At 35.7% G+C, this 17,088-nt stretch overlaps 2 protein-coding genes and 1 pseudogene across 3 annotated transcripts; 1 reads left to right on the top strand and 2 right to left on the bottom strand.

Annotated features, from left to right (window-relative positions):
• Positions 1 to 5,703, top strand: part of LOC109726575 — a 7,892-nt pseudogene extending 2,189 nt beyond the window's left edge.
• On the bottom strand, positions 6,068 to 9,771 carry LOC109712125 (haloalkane dehalogenase 2-like). 2 transcript variants are annotated; one of them, XM_020235553.1, is made up of 13 exons: positions 9,531 to 9,771; positions 9,361 to 9,415; positions 9,205 to 9,260; positions 8,903 to 9,003; positions 8,651 to 8,720; positions 8,417 to 8,486; positions 7,957 to 8,013; positions 7,813 to 7,880; positions 7,636 to 7,716; positions 7,355 to 7,432; positions 7,096 to 7,251; positions 6,860 to 7,012; positions 6,068 to 6,352 (listed from the first exon to the last, which is right to left on the bottom strand). In XM_020235553.1, exons 1-13 carry the CDS (start codon positions 9,645 to 9,647, stop codon positions 6,275 to 6,277), a joined length of 1,140 nt encoding a protein of 379 aa, XP_020091142.1. In that variant the 5' UTR covers positions 9,648 to 9,771; the 3' UTR covers positions 6,068 to 6,274. The 2 variants fall into 2 exon arrangements, with proteins under 2 accessions (XP_020091142.1, XP_020091147.1); XM_020235558.1 differs by lacking the exons at positions 9,205 to 9,260; positions 9,361 to 9,415; positions 9,531 to 9,771 and adding an exon at positions 8,179 to 8,262 and having other exon boundaries at positions 8,822 to 9,003.
• On the bottom strand, positions 10,037 to 15,140 carry LOC109712116. The gene is made up of 15 exons (XM_020235546.1): positions 14,897 to 15,140; positions 14,633 to 14,674; positions 13,764 to 13,886; positions 13,575 to 13,655; positions 13,353 to 13,454; positions 12,993 to 13,076; positions 12,769 to 12,887; positions 12,584 to 12,685; positions 12,328 to 12,444; positions 12,137 to 12,202; positions 11,723 to 11,789; positions 11,392 to 11,445; positions 11,219 to 11,311; positions 10,866 to 10,910; positions 10,037 to 10,621 (listed from the first exon to the last, which is right to left on the bottom strand). The coding sequence occupies exons 1-15, from the start codon at positions 14,897 to 14,899 to the stop codon at positions 10,502 to 10,504; spliced, it is 1,218 nt and encodes a 405-aa protein (XP_020091135.1). The 5' UTR covers positions 14,900 to 15,140; the 3' UTR covers positions 10,037 to 10,501.

Below are 17,088 nucleotides of genomic sequence, written 5' to 3'. Positions count from 1 at the left end.
TTAATAATTTTTATTTTCTTTAGATCTTATCAACTTAGCGGCGTTTTAAAAATCTATACCGATTGGATAAGAATAAGGAAATAAAAATTATTAATATTTTTATATTGTATAATAACAAAAAATAATACTGTATATTATATATTATTGTTTATTCGGGTTTGGATTTGCGATAATATTTCGGAATATCCATACTATATGAATACCTACTCCTTATTCACTTTTATATATACAAAAAATACGTAAGAAACACGTAAACCAGTTCACGTGTTGTATGACACGGTGATATGATTCACCAGTATTCAATTAAGACCTGGCCCCAGCCGACGTGGCGCTGCGTGGCAAAGACAGAGGCCATTTTTTGCTAATTTTAATTTTGATAGGGCCTATTTTTAAAATAAAAATTTCTCAGGGAGGCTATTTCAAAAAGTTCCCTAAAAATTTTGAAATTAATGAAGTAGATATTAATCAGTACATCAATCTTATTAAATGTTACTCTAATTTTACTAGTAGTAAATAAATTATATGACATAGAATTGTTGATTAGAAGCATAATTAACATAATTTACAAATAGAGAATCAGATCCGAGTGAATTGTATCTGATTCATTGTCGCCAACATTAATTCTCTTGGACACTCGTCGTAGAGAAAAGGCGGTGTATAATCCATAATATTTAATATTGATTTTCAAAGCATTCACACCGTGCTCGAGGTTAGCGGCCTTAAAGTAATCTCCTACTCTGAGTTCTTTATAAAATTGGTTGGATAAATATCATGAAGATCGATTTCGTTCCACAGACCACATATGTGGGAGGGGCGGTAACTTTACGGATTTAATGTTACGTTAACAAGAGCAACATGAAGCCGCTCCGCTAATCCGCCGATGGTTGTTCAGCGTGTGTGGCTCACTATATGTTTAGATATGTAATATATAACTCGATATATACTATATTTAAAACCCCTCATTCATCTCCGTCTCTCTTAACGCCTAACGCTCGTATAAACCACCTATCGATCGATCCCACACCCCCTAACAAAATTATCTCCAAATAAAACTCCTTGAGACTCCATAATCGTTCCTGTCCTCCTCCTCCATTTAGCGGGAGATCGAGATGAGATACGAGATAGCTGAGAGGAGAGAGAGAGAGAGAGAGAGATCGTTGTTGAGAGATAGAGGCACCTATGGGCGAGGTGGTCGATAGGGAGGGTTCATTTAAGGTACGTGGGTGAGGTAACTGTGGACGGGGAGGAGGATGATGATTGGGTGAGGGGTTGCTTCATTACGTGGCGTAGTCGATGATTTTTCTCTTGTTCCTTTGATTAGTCAGTTCGAGTTTTATGGAGCAATATGGGTTGTTAAATGCTAGGTTGGATGGGCGCGTCGGGGTGCTGAGACCGGGGCGGGCATGGTCTTCGCGGACCTGTTGCATACCGCTGACCGGTTGCATTTCTACCGTGTTCGTGCGTTTGTTCATATTCCGAGCTCGAGGGAGGATGTTCACGACTTGTTGTGCGGTGCGGTCGAAAAGCGTGATCTTTGCACCTGAATGATCGATGAGAAGGCTCTCCTCATTCTGTAAGAAGTAAAAACAGACTGCTGCGTATTTATGCTGTCTTGGGCCATCATCGGGGCCGCCCGTTCGTCCGCAATGTGGCGCCAACTGTGTGCATTTCTTTGCGCTCTTACTTCGTGCTTAGATAAAAAAGAGCCATTTTGACGAAGTTCGCGGTCTGCTCGCGTTCGTTCGGTCTCTCATACGTTCTGTGCCAACGTCGTTCGGCTGTATCACGCCATTGTTCCCGTCTTTCTGGTTACACCGGATTCGCGTCGAAAATCCTCGGTCCAGGTAGGCGACCCACCAACACTCAAATTCATGCTTTCTTCTCTCCGATCGCCTTTCATCTTTTATGTAATTCTTTTCTTTCAATTCTACCTACTAACACGATCGTTATCTCTTAAAAAATCTAAACCATCCAGATCTATTTTTTAATATATTTATACTCAATACCTTTCGAAATTTATTAACACAAACTTCAAACACAAACTTAAACATATTAGGACACGCAGCTTGAAATTCGAATTCAAACTCTTTTTGTTAGAATATTTCTTTAATATTGTATATTCAACAATCCTCATCACCTTTTGCTTCTTCTCCTCATATTTTGATTCAACCTAAATGGCAGTGATTTGGAATTGAATATTTGATTGTCACGGTGATTTATTTAGTAGTGTGACTTTTTGTTTTCGTTTAAATTGTAGTATATGTGTTGCACTCTTGATCTATTTTTGATCTTTTTAGATTAGAGAATGCTTAACTCTATCGATGCATCATATTCGATTAAAGATAATAATCGTTGGCTTAAAATAATCTGATGGCTTTTTTTTTAATAGTAATAAATATTAGTCGTCTTATAATCGGCTCATTTAATTTCGAGTCGAGCTCGAGCGAGCCAAATATCGAGTCGAACGCGAGCCGGCTCGCTCATTTGCCAGCCCTACTAGTAATAATAGTTGGTGGCCTTATTTTGTGTATTAATTGATATATGAATGCTACGTACGTACGTATAATTACCATTTAAGGTTAAAGGAGTGGGATACATATATGTTCACTATTGTGTGTACAAATGCTAAAATATTATATATACTTGCTAGAGTACGTGCTGGAACTAATTAAATTAATGAGATAGAGTAGCCTTTTGAAAAAAAAAAAAAAAATCACTATTATTAAGAACATATAAATGTATAAGCATAAGATAAATAGAATAAAGTTTTCAGAATATATTTTGCCAGGTGTTACATCCTAGACACTACTCTAAGCTTTAATATGCGTGCAACAAATTAACCTTCCCGTGATCATATCTTCTAATTTTCAGGTTTTTCCACCCTTAATTAATTATCAATCTTTTTTTTTTCCTTTTAATTAAGCACCATTTATATGCTTCACAGGGTGTTGGTTCATCTATTTATTTAAGTGTAATTTTGATATTTCTCTATACTACATGAATAGTACCTTTTTAAAGGATCAGCATATATACATATATATAATTAAGTTCAACCAATTAATTTCTTATTTTCTTTTTTGGATCCATATATATATATACATACATAGGTGGCACTTTGAAATGCCAGGCATCATGGAGGGCTCAGTGCTAATTATGTCCAGGGCAGGGACAGGAATGGCCATGTTCAGCATGGGTGAGAAATATTAACAACCCAATTATTTAATTAATTAATTAATTCTTATCATTAATATTAACTTAATCATCAAATTAATTAAGTTTATCCTAAACATTTTAGAACTATAATTAGTAAGTACACTTATTAACTGTTTTGATTGATTGATTAATTGTAGGCCTCTTCATGGCACTGCAAGAGAAGATCATCGCGTGCGGGCCGAGCTTGACGGTGTTCGGGATGGCTCTCAGGTTCGTCGCAGGCCCTGCAGCAATGGCGATCGGATCGATCGCTGTCGGCCTTCGCGGCGACGTTCTTCGTGTCGCAATCATACAGGTAGCCTTAATCTCTCTACTACCATTGATTAATCAATTTGCACTCTTCTTACTAATCACTCTACTTATGTAAATTAGATGCTTTATTTTGGTTTTTAATTATTCAGTGCAACTGTTTTAATTACATAAGAGTGCACGACTTCTTTGATTATGGATTTAATTATGTGCACTCAAATAACAATTAAGAGATGAGTAGAGATCAAATTACATAAGGGACGCATTTTTAACACTAGTGGAAAATTGAACTCAAGAGATTAGCAACAGACAAATATATATATACACATTAAAAAACAAACAAGTTTTTTGTATGATCAATTTCATATATATAAGTACCAAAGTTAACGATCTAGAATCTTTCCACAAGGGTCATTGTTTCAGTTCACATAATGTAGTTTTCTGGGAACTTAATTACATATCTTTGGATGCTATACGCCACCTCAAATGCTCTTAATTTTGCTTTTGAGGTTCCTAGGATCGAATTTCACACTTGCATAAAAAACATGCGACTTAAGATTGCGACGATCATTTGATTAATACCACACATAATTATGCGTACGTAAAGTTATAGCATCTGTGCGATTTAAGAGGCTGTCGTAAGATTCACGTGAATAAGATTGAATGGTGTGGGTCTCACATTATTTTAACGGGTGAAAAATCTTTCTAATTCTACGTGTGCGTACAATCCGGGAGGCATAACATTTTACATGTATGTATATTATAACACTTGTTTCATTTAATTCATTGCTAGATTCTTTCTATTCCAACAAAAGAACTATTTAGGTTGATGAGATTCTCTGATAAGTTTTTCAGCAAAAAGAATGTGAATTTTTTTTTTCCTTTTTTTCTTTTTACTACAATCAACAACTGTTACTAATTAGGTAATTTGTTTGATGCCAACTTTTATAAAAACAAGTCCTCTAAGTAATTAAGAAGCTAGTGGAGAAAGATGTGGACATGGCAATTGTTAGCTGATGCTCCAGATTTATTCTGTTCTTGTGCTCCTCAAATTGCTGATGCCAAAAAAAAAATCTCACTGCAGTTTTATTCCCTCAGTCACGTTTTCGGTCGAAAATTAATATCCACATGGAATATAACTTCATTTAATTCCTGGATTATCCTGCTATTATGTAACGATGGTACGCGATCAAAATAATGAAGAATATACCGAATAATAGTGGAAGAATACGAAACAAAATGAGACGAAACAGTACTGTTGTTTCAGGAGTTGAGTTAGTTGAAATCATTGTTCTGGGTTATAAACAACTGTTTCTACAAATTTGTATTTAGGAAAGCTCTAGTTCTCACTCTATTCTCTGTAAATTACACACAACTTTGTGGATTACTCAAGGCCATTAACTGGTGCTATGTATTATAGATATGTGTTAAAGAGTGTAAACAAGTTATCACATAAAGGATCCATCAAATCTTTAAGCTTTTGGAGATGCTAAACCATGTCGATAAGAACTCGCACCGAGTATCTTCGACAGTGAACACCTTTGCTGTTCTTAGTGTTCCCCAGCTCAATCAATTTGCTTTATCTTGGTTCTGACACTTAATCCTGGCACTAAAAGGACCTTTGTGGTATCATCATTTCTAATTAAGTGCAAAGAAGTATCTTCCATGATGAGTTCATTTCATTTGTCTCCGAATAGAAGAATACAAATTTTTGAGCTACAATTTTGCTGAACTGTTATGCAGGCTGCGCTGCCGCAATCCATCACCTCATTTATTTTTGCGAGGGAATACGGATTACATGCCGATGTTCTCAGCACTGCGTAAGTACTTCTTAATTTTATACAAAAAATCTTAAACAAAATAAGATACATTCAAAATCGAATTCAAATTCCATTGTAATCTTTTTCTGCATATTCATGTTCTGTTGTTTATTTGTGCAGGGTCATTTTTGGGATGCTTGTTTCCTTGCCACTGCTAGTTGCATACTATGTGCTCCTAGGTTTCATTAGTTAGACTAATCAATTGGCCTTTTTACCCTCATGTTGGGCTATATATGTGTTGTTCAAGAGCTAGGGTTTTGGACTCCTCAAGAATATGTTGTGCCCCTCATCATTCCTTATTGCAAAAATGTGCAATGAGTTTTGCCTATACGAATATTAAAAATTTTAACTGATTGTATCACTACTACACAAATTACATGTGTTTCTGAGTTAAAATAACTTATATGGCTACATGATATTTTGTCTGGGTTGTTCTTTTTTTCTTTTCATTTTTTTTTTTTCGGTTTCAGGCTCTTTGGATCTATCAAAGATGAAAAGTGCTCTCCAAGTTTAAAAATTACACCATTTGTCACTGTACTTGCTGTGAATTTCATTTTGGTCACTGAATTTGTTGCAGCAATTGATGCCTTTAAACTTCAAATTGTTACAGAGATCGAATTGATGTATAACATCAGAAGACATTATTTAGAGTAATTTTGGTACATTCATGCATTTTCTAAGCAATCAGCATCAGCAATATCATGAATTCAATCATCCAAACACAGGAATTTAACATTTCAATGCTCCAGGATCATAGTTACCATTTAACCCTATTCCACACAAAATTTCCAATGAAACCATGCACAAAAATTTAAATTGAACTCTTTAAAGTTTCAAATGTTTCTATGCTGAATAGAAAATCTGCATTAAACATTTTTTATCATGACTTACTGGCTGGAAAAGCCCAGGTAGAAATGTATAGCAGAAAACTTTTGGTTTCCAGGATTTGCTATTCCTTCCTTGAAAAGAATGAGAAAGCGAAGTTAGAAAATCTAACAACTTTTACTGATGATCTTCGTGATGACCTTCCCGAGTTCTTCTCCACAATCCTCTTGTGCATGATGACCTGCCTGCAGAATAAGTACAAATCTTACCCTGAAATGCAGTGCCAATAATCAATTACTGGAAAGCAGTAAGTTGACGCACTTTTTCAATATGTATTAAACCAATTGTTCCGCTTGATATTAAATGTTTCCATTGAATAATGTATTTTGGGTTATAGAAATAAAACGACAACATATGCCATGTTATATTTGTGACCATGATCATAATGCATGAAGAAGCGCATGAAAACGTACGCATTTATGGATGCCCCATCAGAATGCTCTAGATAAAATATGGTAGTGTGAATCTTGGATATGGATGCCCCATCGTCGAAAAAGTATGAAGGCTTTCTTTCTCGTTAAGTCATTTTCAATGAGAAGGCATCCGAATAATCAACGTCATCTAACATAATCTAGAGTATTTGAAATATATGGAATCCAAATTTTTTGAAAATTATTGTGTATGACTGTGTGTGCACGTGTTGTGCATGCGCAGAGGAGAGAGAGAGAGAGAGAGAGAGAGAGAGAGAGAACCATAGGTAGCTCGACTAGTTTATGATTCCAACGTTCACAAAAATCTTTCACGCCCTCATAACCGAGCCATCGATCTCTCATTCCCCAACATATAGTTGTCGGGATTTTCCAGGATTCATCGGCTAGTGTCACCTTCATAGCTTCAACATAAGCCTGTGGCGAAGCGGTCCTTTTGCAATTATACTTAAATTCAACAAAGATTTGAATGGCAACTACAAATATAGGAAAGAAGATACCTTTAGATCCTTCTTCATGGCTCTACTAATTGCATTTAATGCAAAACCAGAAGAACCGGATGTTAAGTATGGCCTTCTATAAACCATCGCATCCTCCTCTTTCATCATGTATGGTCCGCTGCTGGTCAAAGCCTTATCGCTTGCTCTGAGCGGATCCTATAGGATTGGAATTCAAAATTTCAGAAGCATCTGTGGTTTCTGATAGTATTGAAATACCCTGCAATTTGGGGTATCAGCAAGAATAAGTAATCTAATATACCTGGGAGAATATCTCACCCAGCAAGAAATTGCTGAATAAGGATAATGTTGAGGGCAGCTTTGCATGCTTCTCTGTTATCTAACATGGGGCCAATAAAAGAAAATAAAGGGTTGAAAAAAAGAAACAGCAGGTTAGAGAAATATTCATCTAGAGCAACAAACCAAGAAGGATTGTATAAGTAACATATTATATCTTTAAAAAAAAACTATAAGAAAAAGGACAATTATTCACTGCAAACTTTGTGCTTGACAACAAATAAAAGATATATGATAATCACTAACAGGCGGATTAATAAGTATAAGATGTCTCAATTTTTCTTGATGATAGCTCACATACTTGACAGCCACTGGAGCAAAGTAGCCCTGCAAAATTTTCAGTTTTGATCTGTGTCAAGAATCGCAACTTAAAAACAAAATTATACTTCAGAGTTCACTGTAAGCAGATGGGAACAAAGATACCTGAACAACAAGAGAAAGCTTGTTTGGAGCAATAACATCAATAAGAGATTCCAAGGATGAAGCATATTCTAAAATCAATAAGCTTTAGTTAGTTTCTGTCGGAAACACACATGGAAATGAGCAGGTGATAGGAGGAATATGTACCATCGAGAGTATAGTCAAATCCGTACTTTGGCTGGGGCTTGTCTGAAAACCCAAAACCTGAGTAACATAAAATCTTTTGCATTGCTTATTGTGAGATATGCAAGCAATGACGATGAGATCAGATATTAAATAGAATTTTCTTTACAAGTGCAACTTCCTCACGAACACATGAGTTTCAACATAAACCCAAAGAGAAGAAATGGCTGAAACAAAAGGTCTGACACTGTAATAGCAACTGAGTAGAATGCCTGTATAGCGGGTCACTAAACTGCTCTGTATTGTTCGTTGAAAACTTATACATCCTTCCCGAATATAATAACAAATAGTCACAACATATAGCAATTGTAGGATACTCTTGAGTTGCTACTAATGTAATCTTATTTGAAAACTACAACAACCAAATGTTTTAAGTTCTAATGTGTCACCAAGTTTAGGTGTATATCCATATGGACAAGGTTACCTAGCCAATCAAAAGCAGTGGCATGATAACCTTCAGAGAGTATGGGAAGAACTTTGCGATAAGAGTAAGCCTGCAAATAGAAATTCCATCCAACAGTTATAGCAGGAAAAGAACATCCCTTATTAAGTTCTCAATGCAAGTTATTTTAACTAGAAATTAAGTAGACTATTTGTTTGACAACTTCCAATGAATTGACAAAACCATTTTTTATGATGCCCGCTAGAATATTATTACCTGAGATGGAAAACCATGAATTAATACGACTGAAGGATTGGAAGAACTCCCAGCCTCAACACAAAACCACCTATAGAAGGAAAGGGAAAAGGCAGATACATGAGCGAAATAACATCACATATATAGCAATCACAAAGTCGACCTAACATAGAGACCTACGGCTTTAAGTACCAGGATTTAAGGGCTGTGGGTTTTCTGAGTAAACCCCAAATTAGCAGATAGCCTCCTAACCACATAGATCGCTGAATTCACCTGAAAACATCTGCCGAGGATTGTGAGCTGGAACCCATTGTAAGACCGAAAATTGGTTCTTTTGCCTTCCCTCTCTTTCCATACACTGGATGAGCTTTAATCTGAAAAATGTTGTTGTAACACTCTATCAATAGCAAAAGTGTATTAATATATAACAGCAGACGCATTTAAGGTCTTTAGATACCAAATATCAGTTGTGTACAAGGCCTAAAAAAGGTTACATTTTTGCTATTAGTTCCATCCAAAATCAATTCTAATTACATCTCAACAAAGCAATGTCATGATAGCGAAGAGTAGCATACCATTTTTCCCTGAGAAAACCACTCATCAGATCGGTTCGGCCCATCAGCATACTTCCCTAATCCAATTTGAGGCTATTTGAGTCAAAACCACTAAAAGTTCCAACTTTTTCTACTCCGCTGGATATCAGAGTGAAAGAAAAAAAAAAAAAAACTAACCTCCACTGAAAGCGAATCCATCTCCAACCGACTCCGGCGCATCTATCAAATACTCCTGCAATGTATCCAATCGAAATAAACCCATCGCTCGATAAGACAAATTAGGGCTAAATTTAGAACAAAAAAGGGAAGCAATTCCATCTCAACGGGATCAAAGTTAGGGTCTTTACGTCTTCTCCGCCGAGGCTCGCCCTGCATCGTAGCCCGAGCTTCTCGCGGCGCAATCTGGGGCCGGGAAAGAGGTGGGGGAGGGAGCAGGTGGAGGAGATTCCGACGTGGATCGCCATGGGAGGGGGAGGAGAGGGAGGAGATAGAATTTGGTGCGGGATTCCATGGCCAGGGTTAGGGTTTCCTCTTTTTGCGATCGAAGGGAAGGGGGAGGAGGGGATAGGGTTTCTCTGGTCGTCCCTTCTCGCGCCAACGGTCGGAAAGGGACGCCGCCCAATTCTGGTAAAATTGCATGGAACCCCTCAACTGTAACGTACTTTGCAAAAGGTACCTAAACTGAATTTTTGCGTTTATTTGATTATTTTTGTCAAATAACACTGAGATTACATTAAAAAAAATTGACATTTTCTTAAAATATTGGAACAAAAAAAATGGGCGTAACCATTAAATTAATAAAATCACCATCAAGTTTGAATAAAAACATTTAATTAAAAAATAAAAACTGAGGGGAAATAAACTTTACAAGTGCTCAATTGAATCAATATCCTTTACAAGAGAGAGAAAAAGCTAAATACTGAAATTAAACCTCGCAAAGTAACAAAACTCTTATAATTACGAACACTAATTACTCTTTGATTACACCAATATCCTAAAATGCTAGAGAAGCAAATGATGAAGATAATAAAACCTTATACACAAATGCCATTTACACAAAACTTTTCCGCTATGAAACACTAAAACACCGCTGTTATTTTTTCGCTATGAAACACTAAAACACCGATGTTATTCGCGAAAGAATGGATCATGCATTTACATTTACTGCATATTCCTTTCCTATATACCTAGAGAAAACATTTGAGTTTGTAAATTTCTATTTAGCGAAGATTTTGGTTGGTATAATATCTCGACGACACGGGCCGAAGCTTTGTATATGAAATTCAGCCGAAGGGGAAACGGAGAACTGCGTATGTGATTATCGGTTCGTCGAGTTCTTCCCTTGTTCAGGGTACGGGTCGGTCCAGCACTTATCCTCCGCAGCTTTTTGCCATCGCTTGTTGAATATCTTCAGTTCTTCGTAAGAGCGGTGCCTCACCTACGAAAAAGAGAAGTGTTTGATGCGTGTTTAGTTGAGTTTAAGAGAGGATTTGCAATCGACAAAGAAGGATTCAACAACTTATGTTAATAATGATTCTGTTAAATTTAACGACTCAAACCGCTTTCAGCAAGCCGAACTAAGTGCTACTTACGAAAGGTAAACATGCGGCCACATTGTAGAAATAAAGAAGTTTTTATGCATAGACAAAGTCGATCGGAAGCCAAGTTTTGAGGATACTTACTCGATATCTATCTTTATCTTGAGATGTTGTCGATCCAGGCGACACCTGCATGTTCAACCATAGAATTTCAATTAAGAATATGGCACATTAACTACTAAAGAATTTAGCTGTATAAAAGAGCTTCGATTCAGGTCTACATGAATATTTCAACCAAAATTTATGTATTACTCGAACTTATACTCGACCAGCAATGATCTGAAAAGCACAAAGCGGTTTATGGACGGCCAAGGTACTGTGGTGTCTTGCTTATTATTACCGCATCACATGTACAAGCGCATGTACGTGCCACATTTTAGAAGTATTTAACATGGACCTTTATTTTATAAAAGCTGAGCAGATTTTCGATATCTTACCTTATTCTCATCTAATAACCCGCCAAGCGAAGGGATACCCATATGAGCTACATATTCACGGTCCACCACCCCGACATTTAATGTCCGATCACCCTGCAGAAAAGGATTTCGTATGTTTTATATTGCATAAAACTTCAAAGAAGAAAGACTATGCTTAAAATATAACAACGTACCTGCGCACAGTAGCCGAGTTTATAATCGAGACCCCAAGCGTAAATCAAGTCATTCTACAAAGAATAGGGAATATCGTGAATTTTAGATGTTGAAGCAACAACAGAACATTTCGTCATGAAAACATTATACATCATTCGCGACATCTGAAGGGGCTGAAATGTATAGGTTTTACATATCAGGGGTGAAGTAAAAAGATATTATCCTGCATTTCAGCCTTCAGTAAAATTTTGTTCGATTACGCATACGCATGTGAATCTATGTTATCATGGATCTAAGATATAAGATGCACAATAAGGCTAAGATAAATCCAATGAGAAATAGTCGACGCACTTGAATCATATACCATACGCATCGCCAAGCAGCTTTGGAAAAGACAGGAGCCATCATTTCCACCCATCTGTAAATAATTAACATAAGAAAGAATGGGAAAATCAAACAAAAGAATTGTACAGTACATGTAATTTAACATTATGCATGCAAAACCCCACCACAAAAAAAAAAAGGGAAATAAGAATGATAAGAATTGATCAGGATAGAAAATACTTGTAAACAACATTCTATTTTTCTTTTATTTCTTATCGAAAAAATTTGCAGCTTGTGAATTGATAGATAAATCACAGAAACTATTACCGCATTAGCGTTATTCTCAAGTAATTTACAATTTATTGTAGTTAAAAGCAAGAGGTATATAGAAGATGATAATAAAATAAATAAATAGCATATGAAAAGGAATATATAGTTAACCCTGTGCACGGAGGGCCGGTGCTGTTGCCATAACATCTCCCACCGCCATTTAACTTGTATATTCTTCTGTTTACACAAACACAAATATTTTCCGCTGTTGTTAGTACTCTAGTTAGACAAAATTTCATACTGATTTATATGAGCTCGAAAAGGAAAACTTGATTAAATTTCGTAGAGAGAGAGGGCAAAACCTGTGTACATCTCCTCTTCCCCAACGAGCTGTGATTCGATGATGAATCTGAGATTTTTTACCATCTAATGCAGGTTGCGATATCTCTAGCCCTTCTTTTTTAACTATTTCTAAATACCTGCAAGAAATATGGCTCTTGAGTCTTGAACATAGTAGACTTGATCAAAAATAATGACCGAGATATATGACTAAGCCAATCAAAGCTCTTCTTCAACAGGTTTAACTACCAAATTTAAAAAAAAGGATGCAACATTTACCTCGAAGGATTAAAGTTTTTCACATCAAGATCCTCGTCCCAGAGAAATATATAGTTATACTCCGCAACTATGTCTGGATGTAGAAACCTCTTAGCAAACCACCTTCAAAAACGATAAATATTTACTCACAAGAGATATATACAAATTGGAAATAGTAGATTTGCCGCGACCATCCAACAAAGTACCATTTTGTTTGATTAATGACAGATATATGTATAATGCGATCACTCCACTGTAAGTCTCCCCACTTATCCACGACGCCGTCATAGTGAAACAGCATCACAATAAACTCAGCGGAAGGGAACTGCATTTAAAAAAAAAAGAAAAAAGCAAAGAAATCAGATAGTTATTATTATCCACAATACATTAAGAAAAAAAAATGAACATGAAATAATAAATTAACAATTACCTTCGAAACAATTTTATCCACAACTTCCTTTTGCTTTATTCCAGCAGGAATTGCTAACAAGCTTTTTGACGGTTTCTCATGTCCCTGTTTCATTTAATCTCATTAGAGAACATTCATAAGAAGAAGTTACTAACAAGCTAAGTTGAAATGCATCGGTTGACATATAAGATTATTACGACTTTATTGTTTACGGATTTTTCTGAAATATTTCGATTCAATATTAGCTTATTGTATCTAAGACTAGGATAATCTGAAGAATTAGCTAAATTCTTGGTTAAAAGTCAAGGTGCTAAAAATTTACTGATATTTGAACAAACACTAAAATTCATGAGTATATCATAAGAAACATTTTTAACGGACCTTTTTCTCTGGAGAGCCCCCTAAGGTGTCCATTTCCAAGTTCGACGTCTCGCTGATAATGCCTCTTGGCAATAGTTCACTCCCTAAAGGCTTGTTTTGATTCTATAAACAACAAAAAAGTCCAAATAGGAGTGTCGATATTAGACGTTAGAATAAAACATGTGAAGTTCAAAGCGAAACACTAATCCAAAAATAAAAAATAAAATGTTTACATGAAACAACCTTGCATAACTCGGACGGAGTGATCGGCAAAGGAGATTTAGCGGTTTCAACATAATTAGCTGCTTGCCATGTTGGTGCTTTCTGAAAAGTGAAACAAGAAATAATGCAAAATTAGCAATTCATTCGCAGTTGAGAACTACAAAGCATACTAATAAAATGCATTTAGTGCATAATTATCGTGAAATTTACCTCTTTGGAATTGAATGTGACCAAAGCACTCCCCACAAAGAAAATAACACAAAGGAGAACAGCCGCCGGTAAGCTACTGCAGATGCATATTCTCCTATGTGACGGATCAGTTAGTAAAGGAACCTGGAGAAAACGATAGCGAAATAAATATTAGCAACAAAATTTGAGCACATAAAGGGGAGAAATAAGCTATACCAATAATATTTCGAGAAAATCAAACCAAAACGTATACGTGCATGTCCATAAGTTCATACTTATCGAATATTAACAATTAACCTTGGAAAAATCGAGCAATACATATCAACAGTTTCTTGTAAAACTGAAGTAAAATAAGCAATACATGACCATGAAATCGAGCAAATTCTCTCACCGACGGTAGTCAAAGCATTTGAATTTAATCAAATTTTCGCCGCAATTCGAAATCACCCACTCCAAAATTTTTCCCATCTCAGTGTAGTTTCATATTATAAACTAAACAGGGCAAATTCATTTCCTACTTGTTAGAAAAAAAGAAAAAAACTATCTAAACAATTTGTTACCAATTTTTCAGGACATTTCTAAATCACAAACACAAAAGCAACTTGTTATCAAAATTGTTCTCAATACAATTTCATACAATAAACTAAAAAGCTAGTAAGAAAAACCCCTGTAACCAGTTTGTTACCAATTTTTCAGGGTATTTACGAATCACAAACCCCAAACAACTTCGCTATCATAACAAATGAGAGAGGTACAACTACCAAGCTTTTCAGATTTCAATATCTATTCACAAGAGTAGCCACAAAGCAATCATCAAATCCTCACAATTCCAAATTTTTCTTCAAAAAGCAGCAAACTTTACGCTAAAAACACCCAATAAAACAACTTACGCAGATCCAATTCTTCATCTTCCATGAACTTCCGATCAAAAACTGCAAAAACAGAGACGACCCAGAAAAGGAAAGTTAATCCCCCATCACCAAAAAATCAAAAAAAAAAAAAAAAAGAAATCCAATTTTGAGGAGTAACCATATCAGGAAACACTCAACCAAGGATCTCCAACATAAAACCCATCAAAAAAAAAAGGGGAAAAAAAAAAGTAACTTGGTTGTGAACGGAACAAAGCAACAACGACATATAACGCAGTAACGCACCATAACCAGTTAAGCTCGGGGAACCAAATAAGTTCCAGTATCTGAAATATGTGCAAAATGAAAAGAGGAAACACAAATTGAAGCGAAAAAGGAGGGGTTTTGAGAGTGAAAAGAGGAGGTTTTTATAAAAGGAGAGAGCGAGAAGGGGAACAGGGGCGTTCCCTTTCCGTTTCCTATTTATTTATTTCCTTGGTCAATAAGAGAGAGATTTTGGTTCTTTGCATTGGTTAGAGAGAGAGAGAGAGAGAGAGAAAGGAATAATTGGATGTATCAGGTGTATCTCAGTATATATAGTGCATCTAATCTAATCTAATCTAATCTAAATACTCTAACCCGCGATAGTCTATATTATAATATATAATAATATAATAATAATTATACAGTGAATAATAAAAAAGTACAAATTATTATTATATATATATATCAAAATAAGTCGATTATGATGTGATCAGGATAGCATATAATAATTATACAGCTTACAATAAAAGAGTACAAATAATTTTATATATATTATGTCAAAATAAGTCGGTTATAATATGATTTTACTATGGAAAAATATAATTCTATTGATAATGTTGAATATATAATTATTAAAAATATTTTCCGGGCCAATCAGTTTACGATGCTTTGTAAAGGTGTTTAAGAGTGTGGCTCACTGTGCACCAGGAGCAAGCAAACTTTAGAGAGAGAAAAGGGCCGTGAGAAGAGTCCAAGTGTGCTCGGAGAGAAAAAAAAAAGATTTTTTTAAAAAATAATTATTAAAAAAAAATGAAAGAAGAAGCTGAAGAGGAAAAGTCCAAGCAGTGGAAGATATGCGAAAGAGTGGGGCCCACTACTCGGGAGTCCAAGGTTACTGCTTGGGGAATAAAAATATCCCTGGACCCTGTTCACGACTCGGGCTGTACGCCGCAGCTCTCGCGGCCCTCCATCTCATTCCAGGAAACCATCTCTACCGTTCGTTGGTGAAAGAGTTAGTTGGAGTGTGGTTTACGGGGTGTATTCATGAACCGGGTGCACGGAAATGATTTCGCGCATGACGGGGCATCTCTTTCCAGTGCTGTCCCACCACATTCAGACTCGAAACGGGGGAAACTGGGAAAGTGGGTTCCTGTGAAATTACCAAAATACCCCTGCTCCTTCTCGGTTTGTTTTGCCCCTGAGGTTGAACCATCAGGTTAACCCGGCCCGGCCCGACCCGACCCGACCCGACCAGACCCGCACCGCGTATTTCCATAACTCCATATTTAATAAGAGGAATGAATGAGTCTGACTCACCAGATTATACTTTAGATTTACTCTAGAATTTGTAATCAGTTCGATCAGCCTTACTCAGTGCGAAGCTTTCTGATTCTTCTTCTTTTCCTTTGATTCATCAAATTTAACAATTAGTTTTATTAAGGGACCATTTGATTAGATGTAATTATAAATACAGTGTCGTTGAAAATGTATACAGTTGAAAATACAGTAATTGTAACTATATGCATTATGTTTGGTTCAATGTAGTAGAAATCGTTCTAACTATAAATAATTTATTTAGTTGTATGTAGCTGAGAAATAATTTTTAAAATTTTATCATTTTATATATATGACGGTGAGATTATTTCCAATGTAAAAATATGTACATATATTTTCTTTAAACAATAATTAGGAAGGTAATCTTATCTTTTATTTAAAGTTACTCTCTCTAACTGCTGCATTTAAAACTGCGGTCAATTTGAGCGTAATTCCAACTGCTACAGTTAGACTTCCTCCTGTAATTCTTACTTTAATAGTTGAAGTTAAATATATCAAATCAAATATCAAATTTGTATTTATATATACTTATAGTTGCAGGGCAGTTGCAATTGCATGCAACAAAATGGCCCCTAATAGTATAAATAATAACCAAAGTTGTTTAAAACTTAAAGGGGCATTTTGGGAAAAATGAAATAAGCATCTAGTGGCCAAAAAAAAAAAAAAAAAAAAAAAAAGTAGATAAGGACTCTACTCTCTATGATGTCTGTTACAAACTGGTTGGCTCATAATTTGCTCAACCCATTTTGGTGGTGATATTGGAATAATTGGGTAGCAAGTTGAAATAGTAATTTATGTAGATCAACTTTTTGTAAACATGTACAAGTGAGGAAACCCCTCCTAGGCTATTTGGACGATTACATGTAGACCTTTTTATTTAATTATTTCTTTTGATCTCA

This window comes from Ananas comosus, linkage group 1 (genome assembly GCF_001540865.1).
Source record: "Ananas comosus cultivar F153 linkage group 1, ASM154086v1, whole genome shotgun sequence".
Taxonomy (NCBI): Eukaryota; Viridiplantae; Streptophyta; class Magnoliopsida; order Poales; family Bromeliaceae; genus Ananas; species Ananas comosus.
Note: the sequence above shows the minus strand (reverse complement) of the source record. Positions and strands in the feature narration are given on the sequence as shown.